This window comes from Stegostoma tigrinum, chromosome 40 (genome assembly GCF_030684315.1).
Source record: "Stegostoma tigrinum isolate sSteTig4 chromosome 40, sSteTig4.hap1, whole genome shotgun sequence".
Classification (NCBI taxonomy): Eukaryota; Metazoa; Chordata; class Chondrichthyes; order Orectolobiformes; family Stegostomatidae; genus Stegostoma; species Stegostoma tigrinum.
Genome location: NC_081393.1, coordinates 10,207,600 through 10,231,788, shown reverse-complemented (window position 1 = coordinate 10,231,788; position 24,189 = coordinate 10,207,600). Strand labels below are relative to the sequence as shown.

Genomic DNA, 24,189 nt, shown 5'->3' with positions numbered 1-24,189 from the left:
CAGTCTGTATTTTCAGGTCAGACTTTAAACTCATTGTTCACAGTCAGAAAGCATCACGTCATTGAGCAAGGTCACTACATCAGTGCGGCAATGCATCTGCAGAATTAAAGATTTTCCAGAAAAAGCTGCTAAGAAAAAAGTAAGAACTGGACCAACATGAATGCAGTTTTTTGCAGCAATAACATGGCTAAGAGGCATTTTGAAATTTTAGCCATGGTAAATTCTCAAACCTATACCCACTGCTGCCCAAATACCATCTTTATAACTGCTGCTCCACATTTATTACTCATAAAACATCGAACAGTCCAGCACAGGAACGGACCCTTTGACCCATAATGTCATTGCTAAACATGCTGTCAAATTAATCTAATCCCTTCTGCCTGCCCTTGGTCCTTAACCTTCTTCACTGTCGACCTTATCACCAAACTGAGTATCATCTGCAAACTGACTAAGCACACCTCCTAAGTTCTCATCCGGATGTCAACCAATGCACTCTGGTAAATGTGGTCACACAGGTTGCGAAGATTCACTAATTTAACATATACAAAAATAATGGTGACTTGGAGAAAGTGCCAAAAAATAACTGACAAGGTTGAAATTGTATCCTAGAAATAATTCAAGACCATCTGCAGAAGCTTGGGGGGAAACCAGCAGGTTGATTGGTGGGTATGGGGAGGCAAAAGTTTTGTTTTTAATGGAAATATATGTCAATTAAAACAAGATACAGCAATGTATTTCAGATAGAAATAATGACCAAATATTCTTGAGTAATGTGGATGATTTCTACACTATTTGAGATATTTCCACTCAATTGAACAGTAACTTGTAATGAGCTTGAACACAACAGAAATAAAGTTGTGCTGTTCATCTTTCAGCCTTGCACCATGGAGATCCAGTGAATGTTTGCACTAATGACTCACTGCTGCACATTCTTTCAGCTGCATCATGGATACCCAATTGTGCTGGCATTACAGGTACTTGGAGGAAATTTGTTGATATACCGAGGCTTATTAGGTGAGGTAATGCATGAGAGGTCAGAGGATTTTGCCCCCAATGTATCCAAACGATATGGGAGTTCTATAGGGGATGTAGTTTATCTGAGACTGCAGCACTGCCAGTAACTGGAGCAGATGCTAAAGGGTGGGAAAGATTCACCAAATGGGAGTAGCTGGAGGAGGACATTGCATTGAAAGCTATGTCCAGCACTTGTTTTCAGAAAGCACTATTCATGCCTTGGCCTCACCTAGGAATAATGTCTGAGGTAAGTGTGACTAAACAAGGCATTCGTCACCTTGACAACACTGCCAGTGAGAGTCACAGTTGCATTAAACTTTGAAACAGTCACACCCATTAAAGACGGAGGGAATATCTAAATATTATCTAGTTTGTTTACTACTGCAGTATTCAGGCAGTGACAGGATGGATTTGTGATGAGTGGCAGTTACATTTTGTTGTTTCAAAGAAGGGAGAAGCAGGAGAAAGGGGAATTCCTAGTGATCTATGGAGAACATCAGTACACATGCATGACTGCGCAGGACCAACACCTGCCACACACCACAAATGTCAAAGAGCTTAGTGGAGAGGGACACGATACATGCAGGACTGTGCAAGTCTTCCCCTTTCAGTCAACAGGGAGAGGTATATGAATTACAAGGGCATAGACGCCATTACTGTGTAGTTGCTGTGAGACCATGCAGTGATGAATGCTTGTTGTCTTGGCAAAAGTTTTGATTCCTGAGATTCTTACCTTTGGATGTTCAAGGAGAATCAGAAGGTGGCTGTGTGGAGACAAGGAATATCTACTCTTCACCTTTCTGATGGCACCCACACCCCCCAACACTCCTTGCCCAGCACCAGGCCCCCAACAGACATACAATGAAAGCCACAGAGCTAGAAACAATGTTGGAAATACATGGCATGCTGAAGTAATGCTTCCACAATCTATGTGATTCAGGACAAACCAGTACCATGCTATTGGTGGTCTGTGTCCTTCACCACACCATAATGCCAGCATAGCCATTGCCAACAGGAATTCAGAGGAAACTTCAGGTGGAAGAGGAGTAAGCAGGGAGAATGTATTCAAAACCCCTTCTCTTCATTTGGACTCTTTGGAAATGCTTGCGAACACTGCCCTACTCATTTGACATTACAAACAGCTCCTGCTGAATTTTGCAATACTGTCAGGTTGCCAGTAAAACTCACCCACTTGCACTTGCAAATAAATTTCAGCACTCCTTTACCAAGCTAGATTGAAACCTCTGCCAGATGTTCTGTCAGATGTGCTTGCTGCAATTAATGAAGTACACAAAGCATGGCAGTCAGGCAAGAAAGCATCTGCCTGTGTTATACCCACTTCCCAGGAAGGATCTTGTTAAGAAGTAAAAGTTAGAGAGGTTAATGTGGCAGATCAACTTGCAACAAATATAAACCGTTTTCTTCAATTCAGCTTCCGGCCCACTTATTGAGGTTTCTTTTGAGGACTGATAGAGCAGGACACAGTTTTTCTCCTGAAATACCTGATCAGCAATGTTCCATGTTAGAGCCATCAGATTCCTACATCGGGTTTGAAATGTCAATGTCTGTCTTTATTGCATTTGTGGTGATTTTTATATGCAGATGGGAGCTTATTTTTGAAAGGTCTACTGTCTTATTTTGTGGTGACTTCTGCAAGATAGTTGGGAATGTGCAGAGAGGCCCACCTAGAAATATCAAACTTGAATCATACATAAGTCTTTTAAGATTTGATAAGGAATGAGCGGGCCTCTCGGAACACATGGGCTAAGAGTCTCTCTGCAGTTATCAGAGGTAAACATATTGAAACACCTGGCTGATAGCCAGAATGATGTTTTCCTCATAGTTTATTCCACAATAATTTGAATCATCTTCCAATTCAGAGAGAAATTTAACATGATTTGAACAATTAGGTGACCTCTGTGGAAAATCTATCCTTATGTGTTAAACATTAACAATCCTGTCAAACAGCTAAAACTTTAAGTAGACTGTAAGCTGATTTGACTGTATTTTATAATTCAGGATATAGAGTCTCACTAGTGCTTAAGGATCTTTTTCCAGTTGACCTTAGTTTGCCTGTATCAATCACATCAATCCATGTTTAAATATACTTGCAGTGGCAAAAAGATGCAGAATTGGACAATAATGGTGCAAAAGTTGTGCTGAATAACATGTATTTTATTTGAGGACAGGGAGAAGGATGGATCCCTGATATAATTTCCAAGACTAGTGCCTGCTGACCATCCCTTAACTGTTTTCCATTGACAGCTCAAATAACCCTGCTGTTGTGCTGACAGGAAATTGCCAACCTCGTTTAAAAGACTTTGTTTCACCCATTTCTCTGAGATGACCTTGGATTTTAGATCCCTTCAGAAGACTTGGTTCTGTATATTTAGGCTAGAATTAAATGATAAGAGCAGAAACAAAGAGGAAGACTGTCCTGAGCTTGAGATATGAGGCTTTATTTTGTTTTCGTGACATAGTCACGAGTGCTGTGACTTAGCCTTCATACTGCTCCAGTTTAATTTTTTAAGGATCAGCATAAATTTTCTGAGCCACGTCTAATCACTTAATCCTTTGATCCACACACTGATCAGATCAACAGGATGCCAAGCAACTTCAATAAATTAAAGCTCTTTAGGAGTAATTTGAATCCAGAGCATAGAGCTCTGTTTCTGCTGGGAAGAATCTGACCTACATTCATTCAGAAGCCATGAAAAGAAATTAGTGAAAATAACAAATCCAGAAATGGCAAATAACTGAAATGAAAGACGAATGCTTCAGTACCTTGATAACAAAGTGTGAAGCTGGATGAACACAGCAGCGGCCATCTCTGATGATGGGTCTAGGCCCGAAACGTCAGTTTTTGTGCTCCTGAGATGCTGCTTGGCCTGCTGTGTCCATCCAGCTTCACACTTTCTTATCTTGGATTCTCCAGCATCTGCAGTTCCCATTATCACTGCCTCAGTACCTTGTACTGCAGCACACAGTAACATCTGCTCTCAATTAGGCTTGTTCCTTCTGCATCCTTCGGCTGAAACATTTTTGCTCACAAAGTAGTACCTGAGTGAACAGGCAAGCAGCGAAGTTCAAGAATCAGGAAATAAAGGGACTCCAGGAGTTATTAGAAGTGACGTTAGATTAGATTAGATTCCCTACGATGTGGAAACAGGCCCTTCTGGGCAAGAAGTCCACACCACCCCTTGCAGCATCCCACCCAGACCCATCTCCCTATAACCCACACACCCCTGAACACTACGGGCAATTTAGCATCACCGATCCACCTAGCCTGCACATCTTTGGACTGTGGGAGGAAACCCACGCAGACACAGGGAGAATGTGCAAATTCCACACAGACAGTCGCCCAAGGCTGGAATCGAACCCAGGTCCCTGGTGCTGTGAGGCTGCAGTGCTAATCACTGAGCCACCGTGCTGCCCCAGCGAAGTGATTGTCAGCGTAGTTTCAGAATGTGAAGTAGAGAGACGTAAAGAAAAATGTGAATAACAGGGCCCAAAAAATAGAGACAGAAAAATAAGAAAATAAACCGTTAAATTTTTACATTTTTACAATGAACGTTGCTGTTATTTAGTCAGAACCCGCTTGCGCATCCTTTCTCAGCATCAGTAACTGTTTTGCACGAATGAAGAGCTTGCACTGGCTATTTAGGATGATGTTATGATGTGTTGAATAGATTTTACGTTAAATGCTTGACGCTTGCTGATGTGAGGAATTATGAAAACACTGCACAGAATTGAATTTGGGTTTTATTGGACTGCCAGCCCACGGGAGGTTTTGTGAAATTGCGCAAGTTATTCCCCAGATTTGGACAAGGCTGGCACAGCCGAGATAGTGCTGAGCCATGTTATTTATCATACAATTGTCAGCAGGTCGTCAACGTTTGTTCGAGCTCCCGTGGCAGCTGCTGAAACGTGCTGAGCTCCCTGTCAGAGCAAGCTCACATCTCCAATGATAAACTGGAGCCCCGGAGCTGTCGCAACTGATAGTGTATCAGCAAGGAAAAACTGAAACGTTATTGGATAATTTAGCTGGAATTATCACAGGATGAAGTCACTAGTTTAATTCTCGAGTCCTTTTCACGGCATTACTCTGGAGCGTGCTCAGTTAGAGGGAACTTGCTCAGCATGGGGAGTGTAACAGGCGAATGCTCACAGCAGAACAATCAGCACTCAAGTCACGAAAATCACACCAACTCCCGAAGCACAGGGGAGTGCAATGTGGTCGATTACCGATTTTTGAAACGAGACTACCACCACAGGTAATAACGTTCGAAGACATGTTCTGTTCAGAGCAATTCAAAGTTCCAAGTGCAAAATGTCATTATATAAGTCCAAAGCTGCAAACATTCACGTGTTAAATCGCCAACTAGGTCTGGTTAGCTCACTAGGCTTGAAAAGTAGTCTGTTGAGCAGCATAATGCCAATAGTTACAGAATAGTTGCTGAAATAGAGGTGGTCCTGTTTTCTTTCCTTGCCCTTGACAGTGAAAGTCACCATAACCCATTCAAGAAATTGATGTTTTGAAAAAAAACTAGAATCCTCCTGTGGGAATTATCTTCAGTAATTTGGATTGCTGAAATACTTTGGACCCTTTAAATTAGAAAATCTCCAAACTACCTGTTTAATACAAAGACTGAGCAATGTAATAATGGTCTCAATGTTTCAGCACCATAGGTAGGGGGAAGAAGTTCAATCACCTTCTCCTGTCCTGCATTTGTTTTATTTGGTAAAAGTCAAGATATTGTAAAGAACCATATTCAAAATGCAACATAGTACAAAACTGGCCTTGGATTTAGTGCAGCAGAATTCCGAATCACCAGGGCGAAGCATTCTTTCACTTATTCAGATATTTAACGTGTCACAGCTTTATAATTTACTTTATGCCATTTTAGCACTGAGTAGCATGATGCTGGTGATACCATGGAAAACTTTTTATGACAAATGTAGAAAAGGGTCAGTCAAACAAATTAAATTTATCAGCTTGGACGATCAGTAAGAAGCAAACTGAATTATTGTTTTTTTCGCTCAAATCATGAAAGATGAAAATCAAGTGATACCAAAATGCAAGGTCGAAACGTTCCAATGTTAACCTGGTTGCGAGAATGCAACATGTGTTCACTGGTAACTATGCAATGCCTTTTGCAATTTCCAAAAAGTAGTGCCAGATAAAGAATGCACTGTCAGTTGGAGAAGACAGTTTCACATAACAATTCGATTTGATTTCACCAAGCAAAAAACGACCCAATGCCGCACACTTCTGGTGTCTTTCAGCATAGCTTTTTAAAGTCATGTTGTAAATTGGGAGGAGTGACAGCAATTGCTGAAACTTTGCTACAGAGAATAACTTGCATATGATTCCCAGTGGAAACACTTCAGAAAAGTTTGCTTGTTATTTTCTATTTTTGTTTGTTGTATCACCTCAGCCTTGATTTTGATTCTGAGGTTACACAATTGATTAGCATGTACTTTTAAGTTTCAACTTTGAGCTAGTTTCAGTTTCATCCCTGAGTCTCCTTGTCTTTAATTGACTGAGTTCAGCTTCCTTATACAACATTTGCATTTAATTGGTCCCTTTTACAACCTCACAACATTTGAAGAAGGGTCACTGGACCTGAAACATTAACTCTGCTTTCTCTCCACAGTTGGTACCAGACCCGTTGAGTTTCTCCACAAATGTCTGTTTCTGTCCCAAAGAGCTTGATAGCCAATTCATTTTTTTTGCATCAGTACTTGCTGTTGTAACGTCAGAAGCACAGTAGCCAACATGCATATATGAGAAACCCATGAAGAACAATGTGGGAGTATTTGGAGATTCTTCTTTCACAGCACTAATTTAAGGGTAACAATTGGCCAGGGCATAAATTTGGAATTCCCCTGCCAGTTTTTTTGGAATGGAACTCACCAGTTGCTTGATGTACAGTTTAATATCACATCCAAAAGATGGTATTTTTGATTGTGCAATGCTCCCTCAGTGTTGCACGGAAATGTTAGCCTCAGTTTTCTGCTCAGTAATCAGACTGGAGTCCACAGCATTCTGATTCAGAGCTGAGAATGTTAATAACCATCTAATGAGAGTTCACAGTGCTGAGCTGCAGCTGGAAGACCAAGTAGTGCCCTTTGGCTACTTTCTGGCCATGAACTGTGGTCTGGGTGTATAACAACCAGCAGGTTAATCACTTCTTGGCATTGTGTTATCAAGGCCATGGCTATCTGGGTGAACGACTGTTCATTATTACCATGCAGTCCGACTTCATGCCGATTCTTTGTTATCAATTCATGCCTTGTGACCCAATCAGATTATATCTGGTCTGTGGAGATTTCCTTTCATTCAGCTGACTGAATGCTGTTGTTACTGATTTATCAGAGATTGTCCTACGATTGTGCACTGGTATGCTGTACTGCGATGAAATCTCCCAGTTAACAGGTTAAAGTTTATGGAATACTTCAGTCATGTCAAATAGATTTAGCTAACAGCATAATTACCAAGTGTGTTTGTGATTGTGAATGAGAAATTCTGACTTCTAAGTCCTTATTTTTGAAAAATCTTTGACTGAGTATGCCTTTGAAGCTTTTTGGACATTTTCTGCAGTAATAGAATTGAATTTTTAAACTATTAAACACTAATGAATATAGCATGCTGCTGATCATCAGTGAATGCTACTGAATGACAAAAATGTATATGCTGGCGGGTTTTGTATGTGTGTGTTTTTAAAATATTTTGCAAGAGCAATTTTCCCCTGTAAATGTTGACTCTTCTTGAGCAGTTCCCCAGAGTTTCAATGCTGCCTTTGTCCCACTGCTTCGTTTCAATGCCCGTTCTTTCCTTAAGACAGGGAGGACAGGGAGGCACAGCTTTCAGATTCTCCTGTCCCTCTAGTTAATGCATCTGGTTGGGGGAAAAATGCTTGGGGCGTGCCTTTCAAATTTCTCACCATTTTTTTGCAACAATATTCCAATTTCCCATGCCGGAAAATTTCTGAAGCTGAACTTCCTTGTCTTATGATGGACATGCAAACACTGTTTGTAATTCTGCCTCTGCAACTGAAAAGTACATCCTCTGAATTGTTATTTGAGATTTACTTGAAATGCTGTGTGTAACCAACGTTTTCCTGAGATCACTGGAGTTCCAGTTTGCTTTTGGCAGGTGGCCTAACAGAGCATGGTCTGTTGGCCTCATGGACTGAAGAGAACCTCTCTACTAGGACCAAATCAAAAACATTGATTTTGCCCTCCCCTGGAACCAGAGAACCCCTGCTTCCTATATTTAAAACACTCAAGCGGAAAGGTCATAGGTGCATTTGGACCCCATAGACCAAGAACTGTATCTCAGACTTTTGAGGTACATATGGATGAAGAACTTGTTGCTTTGCAAGACAATTATTTGTCACCTGAATGGCAGATCACACTGTTGGCAATGGACTTGACTTTCTGTGGCAAATTAGGAACAGTAGAGAAGGAAGAAACCAGCATCTGTTCTTATCAGGAACAAAACTGTTGTTTCCACTTTATGAGTGGAAATTATTTTCTTTTGGTAATAATTGATTGCATTGTCAAGAATTGTGTAGCATGGCAAGGCCAGAGTGAGAAACTCTGAATGTTGAGTCCTTGGATCAAGAGGAACATGTCGCCTGGACTTCCAGACTCGAAAACTTGTGTATTTAGGATCTTCGATTAATATCCATTTGACAGAGATACTGTTCCTATTTTCAAGATCCTAAAAACAGCCACTCACAACTGTTGAGAACGATAAGGTATATCAAAAACAGCACAGGAACAACCATGAACATGGACACTTTTCTCCAATACAAAAATACAGTATTTACAATGTTTTGTGCAGTCTTTGTTAGAGATTCATTCTGCTACTGTCCCAATAGTCCCATGTGTTTCAACTTTGCCACAAGTCTCATATCTGATATTTTTCAAATGCCTTTTGAAAGTGCAATTGCACAGTATCAACTGCCCCCTCAGTTACCTCATCAAAAACTTAAATCAAATTCATCAAACACAGTTTGCCTATAATTAGTTAGTTCTGATTCTCCTTTATCAATCGATATTTTCACAAGTGCCTGTTAATTTTAATCTGAATTCTTGCATCTAACAATCTCCCTACCACTAGCATTTAACTGTAATTACCAGATTCATCTCTCCTTTTAGTTCAACAAAGTCTCAATCTTCCAGTCCTTCATCACAAACCATGTTTCTGAAGAGGACTGGAAAATTATAATGAGTATCTTTAAAGTTTGTACCCTTTCCTCATCAAAGGAGGATACATTCCAAGTAATTTGGCCCTAAAGTATTGCAACATTTTCTGGTTCTTTCTGTTGATCTATTTTTATCTCACCCAGCCCCTTAACAGCATGAAACACAGGGTCCTTCTGAGGAAGGGTCACCGGACCCGAAGCGTTAACTCTGTTTTCTCCTCCACAGATGCTGCCAGACCTGCTGAGCTTTTCCAGCAACTTTTGTTTTTGTTCCTGATTTACAGCATCCACAGTTCTTTTGGCCCTTAACAGCATGGTTTCATCTATACACAATGACAGCAAGAACTGCAGATGCTGGATTCGGAGTCAACACTGTGTAGAGCTGATGGAATACAGCAGGCCAGGCAGTATCAGAGAAGCAGGAAAGTTGACACTTTGGCTCAGAACCCTTCTTCAGAAGCAGGGAAGGGGAAGGGACCAAATGGCCAGTCCTCAGCAAAGGACTCACCTTCATTCTCCTCCACCCACACATCAATGAATTCCACTCACGTTTGGACATCAAGCACTTTCTCCGCCACCTCTGCCTCCATGCCTATTTCTTTAACCACGGGTCTAATTCACTCTCCACAGACCCCTTCTCCCACCTCCAACACACCCCACCCTCCTGGACGCCACCCCAAGGCCTCCTATCCTCCCTCAACCTCTTTTATTTCCCACTGCCGTTGCGACAGCGATTGCCTCAACCTCTCCACCCTCTCACTCACTCCAACCTCTCCCCCACAGAATGTACAGCCCTCCATTCCCTCCACTTCAACCTTAACCTCACCATCCAACCTGCAGATAAGGGGGGCCACAATAAGGGTATGGCACACTGACCTTTACATAGCCAAGGCCAGGTGCCAACTCTCCAACACCTCCTCCTACTGCCTTCTTGATCACCCCACCCCTGTCCACCAAACCATTGCTTCTCAAACCATTTATAACCTCATCACCTCAGATGACCTCCCATCCACAGCCTCTAACCTCATCATTCCCCAACCCACAACGCCCGTTTCTGTCTCCTTCCCAAAATCCACAAACCTGACTGCCCTGACCGACCCATTGTCTCTGCCTGCTCCTGCTGCAGTGAACTTATTTCAGCTTACTTTGACTCTATTTGTTCTCCCCCTTGTCCAGGAACTCCTACCTATGCCCAGGACACAACCCACACCCTCCACCTCCTCCAAGACTTCCAATTCCCTGGCCCCCAGCACCTCATCTTCACAATGGACATCTGATCCCTGTATACTTGTATCCCCCACGCAGGTGGCCTAAAAGCTCTCTGCTTCTTGCTCTCCCGCAGGCTGAACCGGTCCCCCTCCACCAAAAACCTCATTCGCTTATTTGAACTCGTCCTTACCTTTAACAACTTCTCATTTAATTCCTCCCAGTTCCTACAGACTAAGGCGGTGGCCATGGGCACCTGCATGGGCCCAAGCTATGCCTGCCTCTTCGCAGGATATGTGGAACAGTCCCTCTTTCACTGCTACACTGGCACCATCCCCCACCTCTTCTTTTGCTACATTAATGACTGTATCGGTGCTGCCTCATGCTCCCACGAGGAGCATGACAGTTCATCAACTTTACTAACACCTTTCCTCCCCAACCTCAAATTCACCTGGACCATGTCCGATAACTCCCTCTCCTTTCTGAACCTTTCTGTCTCCATCTCTCATGACTGCCTCAGAATTGACTTCTATTTCAAGCCCACCGACTCCCAGAGCTACCAAGACTACATGTCCTCTCACCCACCTTCCTGCGAGAATGCAATCCCCTACTCCGAATTCCTCCGCCTCTGCCGAATCTGCTCCCAAGATTTAGCATTCCACTTGCGCACACCCCAGATGTCCTCCTATTTCAAGGACTGTAACTTGACCCTTCAAGTGATCAAAAATGCCCTCAACCGCACTCTTGTATTTCCTGCACCTCTGCCCTCACATCTCTTCCCCACAATAAAAATAAAGACAGAATCTGCCTTGTCTTCACATGTCATCCCATCAACCTCCACGCCCAACGTAACATTCTTGCCACTACCACCACCTACAATCCAACCCCACAACCAAAGAAATATTTCCCTCTTCCGCCTCTATCTGCCTTTTGTAAGCACCACTCTTTCCGTGACTCTCTCATTCACTCCACACTCCCCACTAACCCCACCACCCTAGCACCCTTCCCTGCAACTGTAGGAAGTGCTACACCTGTCCCTACACCTCCCTCCTCACCTCCATTCAAGGCACAAAACAAACTTTCCATCAGACAGAGGTTCACCTGTGCATCGTTAACTCAGTCTATTGTATCTGTTGCTTTTGTTGTGACCTCTTCTAGATCGGTGAGATCAAGCAGACACTCAAAGACTGTTTTGTAGAGCATCTGCGCTCTACAGGCAACAAACTACAAGACCTTCTAGTCGCAAACCACTTCAACACCCCCTCATGCTCCCTGGGTGACATGTCCATCCTGGGCCTCTGCCAGTGTCACAATTGCATGATCCAGAAACTGGAGGAGCAACATCTCACATTCTGCCTCGGCACCCGCCAGCCCAATGGCCTAAAATCTCCCCACCCCAGCCTCATCCCATGCCGAACCTTCCCTCTCATCCACACCTTCTTGTCCTGATACAATCTGTCCATCTTCTCTCCCACCTATCCGCCCCTCCCATCTCACTGACCAATCCCCATCTCTCCCTCCCTGCACTCATCTATCACCATCCCACCTATCTTCCCCAGCCCCACAGCTCATCTCTCCATTTATTTCTGAGCTCCCTTCCCCCTCCCCCATTTCTGAAGAAGTGTCCCAACCCGAAATGTCAACTTTCCTGCTCCTCTGATGCTGCCTGCCCTGCTGTGTTCCTCCAGCTCCACATTCATCTATATACTCTTTATTCCTGAGTGGAAAGGCATGCATTGGTCTTAGTCTCATTGAAAATGTAGAAGAGGTTAAGCAGCACAAGTGAAAGAGTTTCTTTTGAAAAACGACATCCCAATTTGTTCGAAGGGTTAGGCAGATTAAAATCTAAATACACCATTACAATGACGAAAGATGCAAAATTCTTATACTCGGACACATACAGGAAGATGGTGCATCTCTGAATGAAGCAAGTCAAAAGCCTGACTGTGGAGATGACAAGAATGGTTGTTAATTCCCTGGTCACCAATTCAATAAAATGGTATTTGGGCATGGTACCGCACCAAAGTTTCATGTGCTGTTCAAATTTGTTTTGACCTTGCACAATTCAACAAGGAAGTTGTGAGAGACCTTCCTGCCATCCATGATTGCCAAAAGTTTCACTGGATGAACGAAAAGCAGACTTTTATTTATAGACTAGCCTCCATTGGTGAATTCTAGCAAGTGTCATTAGACAAACAATCAAGCTTGCTTCCCATTTTTAGTACAGCATCAGCCCCAGATATTTTCCACTTAATTGTGTCAAATATTTTGTCAGCTCTTCACAGAGTCATATATCACATGGATGACATGCTGATCCATTGAGCATCAGCTGAAGAGCATGAGCGGAGAGTGCCTACAATAATTGATCACACATTACAGTAAAAGCTATCGTGCAAGGAAATTGCCAGGGCTAGGAATGGAACAACAGTAAAGGATTGAACAAAAAAAGGTACAATTGTCCACAGAGTTGTGAGCCAACAGAGCTCATACATCATTTGTACCGCTACTCAAAGGTACTGCAGATATCTCAACCAGTTATGTTTGAACCATCTTCACATTATTGATTGGGATGAACTGAATGCTGAACCTAACAATAGGGGAATTCAGACCTCAGACCATTCAAAAGACAGTCCAAGGCAACTATCATTCACCCAACAAATTACTAGTCTTCACTATTTTAAGAAAAACTTCTGATTATCTTTTATTTATCCAACCAAAGTCTTGGTAAGGCAGGGTAGAAGGGTTTGTGGTAAATTTAATTAGATAAACAAAAGTACAACAAGAATAGAATGGAAACAAACTTGGGAGAAGATGTTGAATCTGATTCTTAAAGGATTAATACTGATTGACTGCGATAAACACCATCTCCTGTAATGATGCCATGAGGCTTAATGGGGAAAGGAACAAAGGTCCTTGACAGAGTCAGACCTCAGATCAGGTCCTTCAAATCACTTCTGTATTAATGGATACTGTAACTTTGCAACATGAAAATAGTTGAAGTGATGTAATGAACAATATACTATTTATGAAAAGGTGGGTATTCTCATCCACACTAAACCATGAACAGTCCTGGAAAAGTGTGTAGCTAGGAAGTATTGGTGGCAGGGCATACAACAAAATTGACCTAATTTTGTCCACTTCTATTTTTTGTCAGAAATTCACAATAGGATGTTTCTGTGTTTGGTCTGCAGGGTATTTGTCAACCGGAGTTTGGCACTTGAGAAGATTAAGTGTTTCGGATTTGACATGGACTACACTTTGGCAGGTAGGGTAATTTCTTGTTCATGCCACCAGTTAAATGGCTGGGCACTGGCTGAAGATAGACACAATAACAGTAATGAACTTTGTTGATGGGAAGATTTGAAATGCAAACCCCACCTGTGCTTAGTGAGTAAATCCCTACCATCGCTGAAGTAAGGCACAATAAATCGATCTCAGTCAGGGAGTTAAAAAATCTCAAAAACAAGAAATATTGGAGAAAGGTTTTCGAGTAGATTTGTAGCTCGTTGTGGACGTTGTGGTTAGTTGGCTTGCTGAGCTGGTTCATTGTTCCGCAGAAGTTTCATTACCCTGCTGGGTAACGTCATCAGTGCAGCCTCCCATGAAGTGCTGTTGTGTTTTCCTGCCTGGTGTTTAAACTCTGGTGTCCATTGAGCTGGGTTAGCTAACTTCCAGTTCTCCTTCGCAATGGAGTGTATTTGGGTATTTAAACAGGCAACAACACACTGCAGCAGCACAGAACTACGCTAAAAAGAAGAGTACCTCTTCCAAGTATTCTAAGACAACGGAAACCTGAAAAACTGGGTCAGAGGATGCCTATTGTACGAACAACACCAGGAAGATACTGCAGGCCCCGACACACTCATCATGCTACCTGACATCAAGAACACATCTGAAATAACCACAAGACTCTTACGACCATCGGGCATCAGAGTTGCACACAAACCCACATCAAATCTGTGCTGACTGCTAACCCGAACCAAAGACCCAGTACCCACTATGGACAGGACCAATGTCATAGACAAGATTCCCTGCCAGAACTGCGACAAACATTACATTTTACAAACAGGAAGGAAATTACCCACAAAAGTACACGAACATCAACTAGCAACAAAAAGACATGACCAATACTCACTCATCTCCATCCATGTCGATAAGGAAAACCACCAGCTCAATTGGGACAACACCAGGATCCTGGGACAGGCAAAGCAGAGATAAAAATGGTAATTCCTAGATGCCTGGTTCTCCATTAAGAAAGTCATCAGTAAACACATTGAGCTAGACCCCACATACACTCGATTGTGAAGGAAAACTGGAAGGGAGATAACCCAGCTCAATGGACACCGAAGTTTAAATAACAGGCAGGAAAACACAATAGCACTTCATTGGAGGTTGCACTGATGACGTTACCCAGCAGGGTAATGAAATGTCTGCGGATCAATGAACCAGCTCAGCGAGCCAACTAACTACAATATTGGAGAAACTCCACAAGCTTGGCAGCATCCGCACAGAGAAAATCAGAGTTAACGTTTTGAGTCTGGGGAACTCTTCTTCAATCTGTTCTAATGGTTACATGCTTACAATGCTTTGAAATTGCACATTCTTAGGCACATTCTTAGGCTTGAGATTGAAGGAAAGTAGTCAAAATTGGCAAGAAAATGAAATTTCACTGCCCATCTGACTGTCTTTTCGGTGAGATGGTTTAGCCATCTTGTTTATCATTGAATTGCTATCAGGCTGATCTTTCCAGATGATTTCTGGAAGATAATGCTGTATATATTCTGAAAGATGCTTTTGTTGCACAGTATACAGGTCTCCTGAGTATGAAGAGCTCAGCTTTCAGCTGATGATTAATCACTTGGTTTCAAAGGGATATCCACAGGAGTTGCTCCTCTACACATATGACCCCACTTTCCCAACCAGGTAAAACCAGCTTCTCAACTTTTGCAGCTGTGTGACGGTATTACTCAAGTATCTTTCCCTTGGAAGGCTATGACATGACTTAGCTGAGGGTATTCCTTGTGTGAGATTATGATACCAAGATGCTTTGTCTTTTAGTGTTTAGCCAGTTATGTCTTTTATGAGGGGAATGGGCAGTGGCAGGGCTATGCTTTTTCTTTCAGTTCTACTGAGGAAACAGAAATGATCAGTTACTAATTATCAGATTAACCTGCAGTGTCATACATAAAAGAGAGATGAGAAACTTGACAAAGAACTCTAATTTTTAGAATCCTCCACATTTTCAGCTTTTTAGTAAGATAGAAGCACAAATGTTCAGGTAAGTGATATCAGATGGGGTGGTACTAGCAGTGCTATGACATTTACTCGTGTCGGTATTTTTGCACTGAGGAGATGGAAAATCCATTTGAAGAATTTTTCATGCAGAGAGTGATAGTGTGTGGAACAAGCTGCCAGACAAAGTCATACAGAGGGTACAATTATAGCAATTAAAAGGCATTTAAAAGCATGATATATGAATAGGAAGGATTTAGAGTAATGTGAATCAAATGCTGGTAATGGGACTAAGATAGATTGGGATGTTTGGTCGGTACAGTCTCTTTGACTCTATATATGGTGCAAAGAATGAGAAATGGCAAATGGACTTGAATCTGCAGAAATCTAAGTGAAATATTTTACTAAGGGGAACAAGGATGATGCATATATGGTGGCAGTCTCTCCATTCATCACACTAGAAGGTGAAATTTGTAAATTTAAAGTGTCCAGTCACTCTTGATTTGTGAACAAGGAGAACTAAGAGGTTGCATGCATGTTCATGGTCCTTGATTGTCAATCCAAGAAGGTTATTTTACAATTTGGTGTTTTTAGCTCTCTAATACGAAAATCAATGATGCATGAGAAATGCAATAAAAAGCGTGGCATATTTGGCTTTGGAACTTCAACGATAGATGGTAGTATAGAGTTCACTTCTACTGGCTCCAACCCTGCCTCTTTGACCTGTTTGTCTCCCCTCAGCCTATATTCTCCTTTATCCATCTTCTATCTGCTTCCCCATCTCTCCCTATTTATTTCAGAATCCCCTTCCCCTCCCCCATTTCTGAAGAAGGGCTGAGACCCAAAATGTCTGATGCTGCTTGGCCTGTTGTGTTCATCCAGCTCCTACACCTTGTTATCCCAGATCCTCCAACTTCGGCAGTTCCTACTATCTCTGGTCAAATATGAATTTGTTTTCATTGAAAAAGAAAGAGTTGCATGAACAAAGCACATTTTGTGGATTTGGCACATCCCAAAGCACTTCACTGCCAAAAAAAGGTGCTTTCTATGAGTTTATCTATGATTAGTTCTTAGTCTTACATATGTGAATATTTTTAGGCAGAGTACCAGGTAATTGCATGACAGATACGTTTGTGAGTTCATTAATGTGACTCAAGATCCTGGGATTAGAGGATGTGACCTCAGTTTCAGATCAATGTCCATCGTGATCCTTTTTCTTATCTCTTTGTCTGCAGCAGTGCAAACAAAGATCTGAGGACATGTGATACAAATGGCAATGCTGACAAAACTTTTTCGATTTGCATGTTGAAGTTAGTTCAAGCAAGTGATATCAATGATCCCATTAACAAGAGAATCCAACTGAGCCTAATTTTGTGATTCACCTTCTGATAGTCACAGGTGAAATAATTGATGCCAATCCCAAATATGTATGAAGACAAATATTAAGAGAGATATTTATCACAGAAGTCAAAATGGAGAGCCTTCGTACAGTTTATGATATTCGCAACGTGAAGGGATCACACCAGATTCAATGTAGAAGAGACAACAAGATCTATTTAACATTGGATATGGCTCAAAGCACATGTATTACATATTTAGATGTCAAATGTTCATATGTGAATGTGTGTCTGTCCTAAGTCTCCCATCTTGTAAGGCATGAAGTATTTGTTTGGCATCTACAATAGCATATTCATAACAGAATGCATGGAGGTGTTATATGCTTTTCTGCAATTGTATTTTTACATGATGTCAAGCACAAGGATTCACAGTAAAGAAATGTGATCTGTGAAGAAATACATTTGTGGGGTTTGACATGACATACTGCAAAAAGACTGACTCTGATCTGAAGTCAAATTCAGCCTCAGCATCTGACCCAGGTTACCACCTTCCCTGTAGTCTTGATAGGCCAGCATCTGATGTTGTGTTTGCCTTCAGCCCTTCTTGGACACTTCCACAAAACCCAGCCCTAACTGAGGACCTAGTCTTGGCTTTGTATTTCTGCTGCACACTCTAGTTCTGATTTGAACAGCCATAGTTTCAAGGCACTGCTATTCAATCAATTTGATAACTTGTTATTTTATTCATTTTCAAAACAACTATTTGTTTCTCTAACAAGATCTGGAACTCTTGTTTTCTTTGCCTTTTTTCCCTGCTGTGAATCAAAAAATCTTTGGGAGACACATTTTAATTTTTGCCTTTCAGTTATAGGGTCATAGAGATGTACAGCATGGAAACAGACCCTTTAGCCCAATTTATGTAACATTTTTGTCTGGTCAAAAAATTTAAGGACTGCTGACATTTGTATCACTAGGAAATTAATCAAGTTTGTTGATTTTATGGAATTTAATAGCTTGGGTAGGTCTTTCAACATTTTTGAGTTTGGCTATTTTTTGATGACATAACAATTAACTGACTTTTGATGCGAGTCTGGGATTGGCAGCATCAGTCTTATTTATATATACATTGGCTGCCATTATTGCTCCATGACCAGAACATTGCAGCTTATGCTTATTTGAAAAGATCTCATTGTTAATGTGTTAAATGTAAATAAATTCATCTCACCATTTTGACTATATACTGTTGTAAATTTGAAAGAGAATCAGAAAACATTTATTGTTTCTCAGGATAACTGATTAAATGTTTGTCCACAGTGCTTTCTCAAAGTAGAATGTAAAATCTTTGGAGATTCAGTTTATATTTGGAACCAGACATTTGAAGAATGGTCATGGGATGCAAAGACTAAAATAAATTAACCTGAAAATGTGATCTGACCCTCAGTTAGCTTCTGCTTTTGAGGTAATGGTTCCCATTTATGTGTTTGTATATTAACGTCCTATCAGAAATCTCCATTTTAACCTTGATACTTTAATTTTTCAGAGGGCTCATGATTGATACACTGCATGGAAACCTTCTGAAAGTGGACTCTCATGGCAACATCCTGGTGTGTGCTCATGGCTTCAGGTTCCTCAAGGGGTATGTCAGGGTGTTTTATTTATCTGTAGCAGTGTCAAAAGTGGGACAGGGTTTTAGTTCCCATGCACAGATTTGGCTCTTGGACAACGAAGTGTGGACTTTTGTAAAATTGTTTTCTCCTTCAACAATAGAGAGATATGCCTCTGGGTACCTGCTGCCACAGATGGGGTCAACACGCTATTTGCTGACTGCAGAGATTTGTGAGAACCCTTTGCGTTTCATGACCACTATTATAGCTGTCCAAACATGAAAGAGACTAGTTAACACAAACTTCATAGCATAGGTGCTGTAGTACTCAGGAAGAAAGGAGTTTGTCAGGGTATTGTCCTTGAGGAAGCAGTCCTGTTAGAAGGAATGTGAGGTTGAGCAGCTGAGTGTAGGATTGAAGGTGATGCAAGATCTGAAAATGTGGAATAACAAGGTGTAGCGCTGGATGTACACAGCAGGCCAAGCAGCATCAGAGGAGCAGGAAGACTGACATTTCAGGCCTGGACCCTTCTTCAGAACCCCATTTCTGAAGAAGGGTTGAGGCCCGAAATGTCAGCCTTCCTGCTCCTCTGATGCTGCTTGGCCTGCGTGTTCATCCAGCTCTACACCGTGTTATCTCAGATTCTCCAGCATCTGCAGTTCCTGCTATCTCTCAAAATGTGGAGTCAGGCTGTGGATGTCTGCACAAGCTGGTTATTGACCTGTGCAGGTAGTTGGGTGCTGTTACCAGATACATGAGGCAGTCTATCTAGGCAAGGAATGCTTTCATAGGGCTGTTGATGAGAGATGTTCAGTGTTGTGATACTTAAAAGAACGTACGTTACCGAGAATCAAATGTTGCAAAACTGGATTTTCAACTTTAAACATGTAACTGCTTGTTGGACATGGCTGCCTTTTCTGCTGTTGAAATAGGAGAAGTCAAAAAGAATAAATATATCAATTCAATCAATACTTGTAATTTGAACATTCAGCACATTATTTGTTTAAGGAAGGGAGTTTCTGAGATGATGCAGAAATCGAGTCTGCAGTGGGACGTGATTTTTTTGCTGGATATGCAGGCAGTCAAAGATATGATGGATTTGCTTCACAGTTTAATGAACAATTAATTAAATTGGCATAACTTTCAAATTGAAAGACTATGCTTGATAGATGGCTCAGGGTGCCTATCACAGTTTAACCCTTAAAAAATAAATGTTTCAATGTGATAAGCAGTTGCAAATGGAGAGAGGACTGTCTCCCCTTTGCTGTGGATTGCCTCTACCAATCCTTCTACTTGTTAGGACAGACTAAGAGTTCTCTGCTCTTCCTTGGAAGCTGATCCACTGCCGCCATCCTCTGGATGACTGACATTGACATTGTTTTCTTATTTAACATGCATTTTACTTCCTGAAATGAAAGGTGTTGCTGTGTTTCGCTGCATGTGTCCTTGCAATGCCGATATTTTTGTGGTGCATGTGAAACATGCTTTGCTCCAGCCCGACTCAGGCCTCTTCCAAAAATCTTTCTTTGAATATGTTGATGATTGTGTCATTGTCATTTCCGACTTGACGAAGTTTACTTACAAATTCCTTTCTTCCTCACCTTCATAAGTCAGCCTTTGACATTTTTATTCCCTTTCTCAACTTCTCTATCTATGTTTCTGGGTGGAAGCCCACTGATTTTCAGCTCAACTGCACTCCCAAACACCCAGCCTCCTATAGGAACACCACTCCCAGTTTCTTCCTCTTTGTTACATCTGTTCTGATCATGTTACCTTCTGCAACCTCCCTCTATCTCTCCCTTTTTTCTCAACTGAGGATTCCCTCTTGTGTTTCACACTGTGCTCAGTTGTCTCCTACACATTGCCTGGACTTCTGCCGTTACCCTTTGGCTGCAAGGTTTTGATTGAGGTTGGGGGCAGTGCGGTTTCCAAAAACTGGAGATGGGTGGGATGAGATTTCTGCAAGGGAACTCTGAGCAGGATGAGATTGAATGTGAAGAGATTTAAAAACTGAGCTGTTGGATTTCCTATGCCGCAATCCAGTTTGTCTCAGGGATAGTCAGATGATATATTGTGGCTTCCTGTTTGGGACACTGAATTATAAATGTGTAAAATAAGAATTTCACCATCTTTGAATATTTTACTTGCATTTGAGCTAGTTACACTGTGATGAATCAGCTCCAGGGAAAGTACTGGGCAATTTTAACTGTACACTTTTCTCCCCACAGGTTACCTACCCCTGTCCAATGTATTCTTTTTCAAATCAGTTGGTTGATTTGCAAATCCCGAGTTCTCTTTACCAAACAGAAGTTTCTGATGACATTTACACTCTAATCCTTCAGTATAAATAGCTGCTTCTTAAGCTCCAGGCCTCAGATTCCTTGCATAGCTGTGGTTTAAGTAAACTATATTGCAACATAGATAAGTCTTGTCCATTGCTGTTCCACCCAGCAGTCATAGGCCTTTCTTTTGCCATAGAAAGCTTTCAAAATAAATAGAGATGAAAAGAATTCACTCAGATTCACGGGAAAGAATGGAACAAAATATGACGCAGAGTAAAAGCCTGCTGGGCCCGGCTGCATTTGGCCATTTTCAGCCAGAGCCTCATCACTTTGGGATCCTTGTCAAATCGGTCAGGCAGTACAAATAGCCTTCATCTGGAACTAGTGTGAAGATCTGTTAAAAATCAACAGAAAATAGATTTGCAGGGGAGGAGGTTTTGAAAGAATGCATGAGATGCTGTGAGGAGACTGAAATGTCACTGATGCAAGTTTCTGATAAAGAAAGGTTCAAACTACATTTTAAAGCACGTTTCCACTATTAAACATTGGAGACACTGTAGAAGACCAGAATGCAAAGGAGCAGAATTAGGCCATTCAGCCCAATGAGTCTGCTCTGCCATTTGATCATTGCTCAATACCATTCTCCTTCCTACTTCCTATAACCTTTGATCCCTTTACTCATCAAGAACCTCTCTATCTCTGTCTCAAATACACTCAATGACCTGGCCTCCACAACCTTCGGCAGCAATCATTTCCACAGATTCACCACCATCTCATGGAAGAAGTTCCTCCTCTTCTCAGTTCAAAAGGATCATCCTTTCACTCTGAGGCTGTGCCTCAGGTCCTGGTTTTTCCTACTCGTGAAAACATGTTCCCCCATCCACTCTGTTGAGGCCTCTCAGTATTCTGTGAGTCTCAATGAGATGTCCCCTCATTCTTCTAAACTTTAAGTACAGACCCAAAGTCTTAAACCACTCCTCCATATGACAAGCTTTTCATCCCTGGGTTCATTCCTGTGAACCTGCTTTGGACCTTCTCTGGGGCCAGCACATCCTTCCTTATATATGAGACCCAAAACCACTCACATCAAAATGTGGTCTGACAAGAACGTTAGACAGCCTCAGCAGTACCTCTCTGATCTTGTGTTCTAGCCCTGTCAAAATGAATTCTAAAGTTTTTTTCTGAAGAAGTCTCTGGACCTGAAATATCAGCTTTCCTGCTCCTCTCATGCTGCTTGGCCTGCTATGTTCATCCAGCAAAGAAACAAAGAAACCTACAGCACAGGAACAGGCCTTTCGGCCCTCCAAGCCTGCGCCGATCAAGATCCTCTGTCTAACCTGTCATCTATTTTCTAACGGTCTGTGTCCATTTGCTCCCTGCCCATCCATGTACCTGTCCAAATATATCTTAAAAGACGCTAACGTGTCTGCGTCTACCATCTCCGCTGGCAACGCGTTCCAGGCGCCCACCACCCTCTGTGTAATCTTATCTAACATTGCAGCTGCCTTCTGAACTGGCAACTGAATCTGCAAGTTAACCTTCAGAGAATCCTGAAAGAGGATTCCAAACTCCCTTTGGACTTAAGATTTCCCAAGCCTTTCCCTGTTTAGAAAATAGTCTATTCCTCTATCGTTCCTACCAAAGTGCATAACCTCACCCTTTCCCACATTGTATTACACTTGCCATGTTTTTGCTAACTCTCCTCATCTGTCCAAGTCCTCCTCAACACTACTTGTCCTTCTGCCTGTCTACATGTCCACTGCAAACTTAGCACAATGCCCTCAATTCCTTCATCCAGATCATTAGTATATGGCATGAATGATTTTCGTCCCAGCATTGACTGCTGTGGAACTCCACTCATCACCACCTGCCATGCTGACAAAACCCTGTTTATCCCCACTCTTTGATTTTTGCCAAACAGTCAATCCTGTGTCCATGCCAGTACATTGCCCCTAACACCATGGACTCTTATCTTATTTAGCAGCTTCCTGTGCAGCCATCTGTCAAAGGTGAATGACAGAGGTTTGTATTACTTGTTAGTGTCCTTTGTGTATAGTCAGATCTCAGGTGCACTGTCTCTGTATTTCATTTACAAGTTACAGTTTACTAATTACAGGTGACAAATAACTTGATAAGTAACTGTCATCTCTGATCCATGAATTTTCCTTTGTCATCCACTCACTTCAGAATTTTATTCAACTTAAGAACACTTTTAATTTCCATTCTGCCCCACAGGGTGCTGTGCATAGCTCAGTCATTGAATGGATAAACCTTTGAACATGAAATGGTAAAAAGATATAGGGATCTGGCAGGAAACTGGAGGTGACTATCAATCTTATTTAGCCCTATTTCGAGTGTTCTCAGTAGTAAAGTTGAGAGAGGCTTATCGTAGGTGCATAATGTGGGCATCAATGGAGTGGGCATGCAGGGTGTGTGCGAGCAAATGCAAGGTGCACAAACACATTATAATATAGTTTGTGACTTCCCAGTTAAGATTACAGTGTTCATTATCATGGACTATCTTGTATAAACTGGAATGCTCCTTTCATATGTTCATGCAGCAGTAACTGGACTGACTGTGTTAATGTACTGTCATTGATTGTTGTCAGTATGCACTGAGGCATCAGAAAGCTGTGTATCAAAAGTTATTGGCAAGCTTGCACGACCAGTGATATGAAAATAAAATCACAACAGCTATTATCAGGGCTACTTCAAATGGGCACAGTTAGAAATACTTTTTTAGAGTACAAGCCACTCCATGTTGCATGTGTTTACTTCCACTTCCACACTGGTAGGCCTGGCATCTGCAGGAAAATAATGTCTAAAGTTTGATGGAGATGTAGGAAAAAGCAAAATGAAATGAAAGAGAAACTTTTATATCAGTCTCCAGGATTATTACTTAGTTTTGAGGGACTACCGGGGCTGAAGGGCCCTGAGGGCATTTCTTAGAAAGTGGATCTAAGGCCTCAAATCAGATTAGCCATGATCTTAGTGAATGCAGGTTTGAAGGGTTGTATGGTCCACTTATGCTCCTATTTCTTATGATCTGATGATGGTCAGAGTGTCTGTAACACTTGTATATTTATGTCTGTTACACTACGTCCCAAATCCTTGATGACAAGGCAGCAGCTATTGTTGAAATGCAGTGACTGATATAACAAACAACTGGTAAACACAAAGTGTTCTACCAGTTGTTCACATAGCAGAATGCTGAGAAAAGCACTTCAAAGGAAATGCACAAATCGTGTTGAATTTCATTCTAAAATCAGACTGGAACATAATTTTCCAAGAAGTGTCA

At 41.7% G+C, this 24,189-nt stretch overlaps 1 protein-coding gene across 3 annotated transcripts in view; it reads left to right on the top strand.

Annotated features, from left to right (window-relative positions):
* Positions 1-930: 930 nt before the first annotated feature.
* Positions 931-24,189, top strand: part of LOC125448102 (cytosolic purine 5'-nucleotidase-like) — a 48,100-nt gene continuing 24,841 nt past the window's right edge. The window contains exons 1-4 of one of the 3 annotated variants that reach the window (XM_048523140.2): positions 931-974; positions 13,628-13,701; positions 15,242-15,359; positions 18,546-18,641. In XM_048523140.2, the coding sequence (XP_048379097.1) occupies positions 946-974; positions 13,628-13,701; positions 15,242-15,359; positions 18,546-18,641 (317 nt within the window). In that variant the 5' untranslated portion in view covers positions 931-945. Of the gene's footprint in view, positions 975-4,793; positions 5,289-7,377; positions 7,454-13,627; positions 13,702-15,241; positions 15,360-18,545; positions 18,642-24,189 lie in introns of those variants that run through there. The other 2 variants (XM_048523139.2, XM_048523141.2) reach the window with 2 other exon arrangements.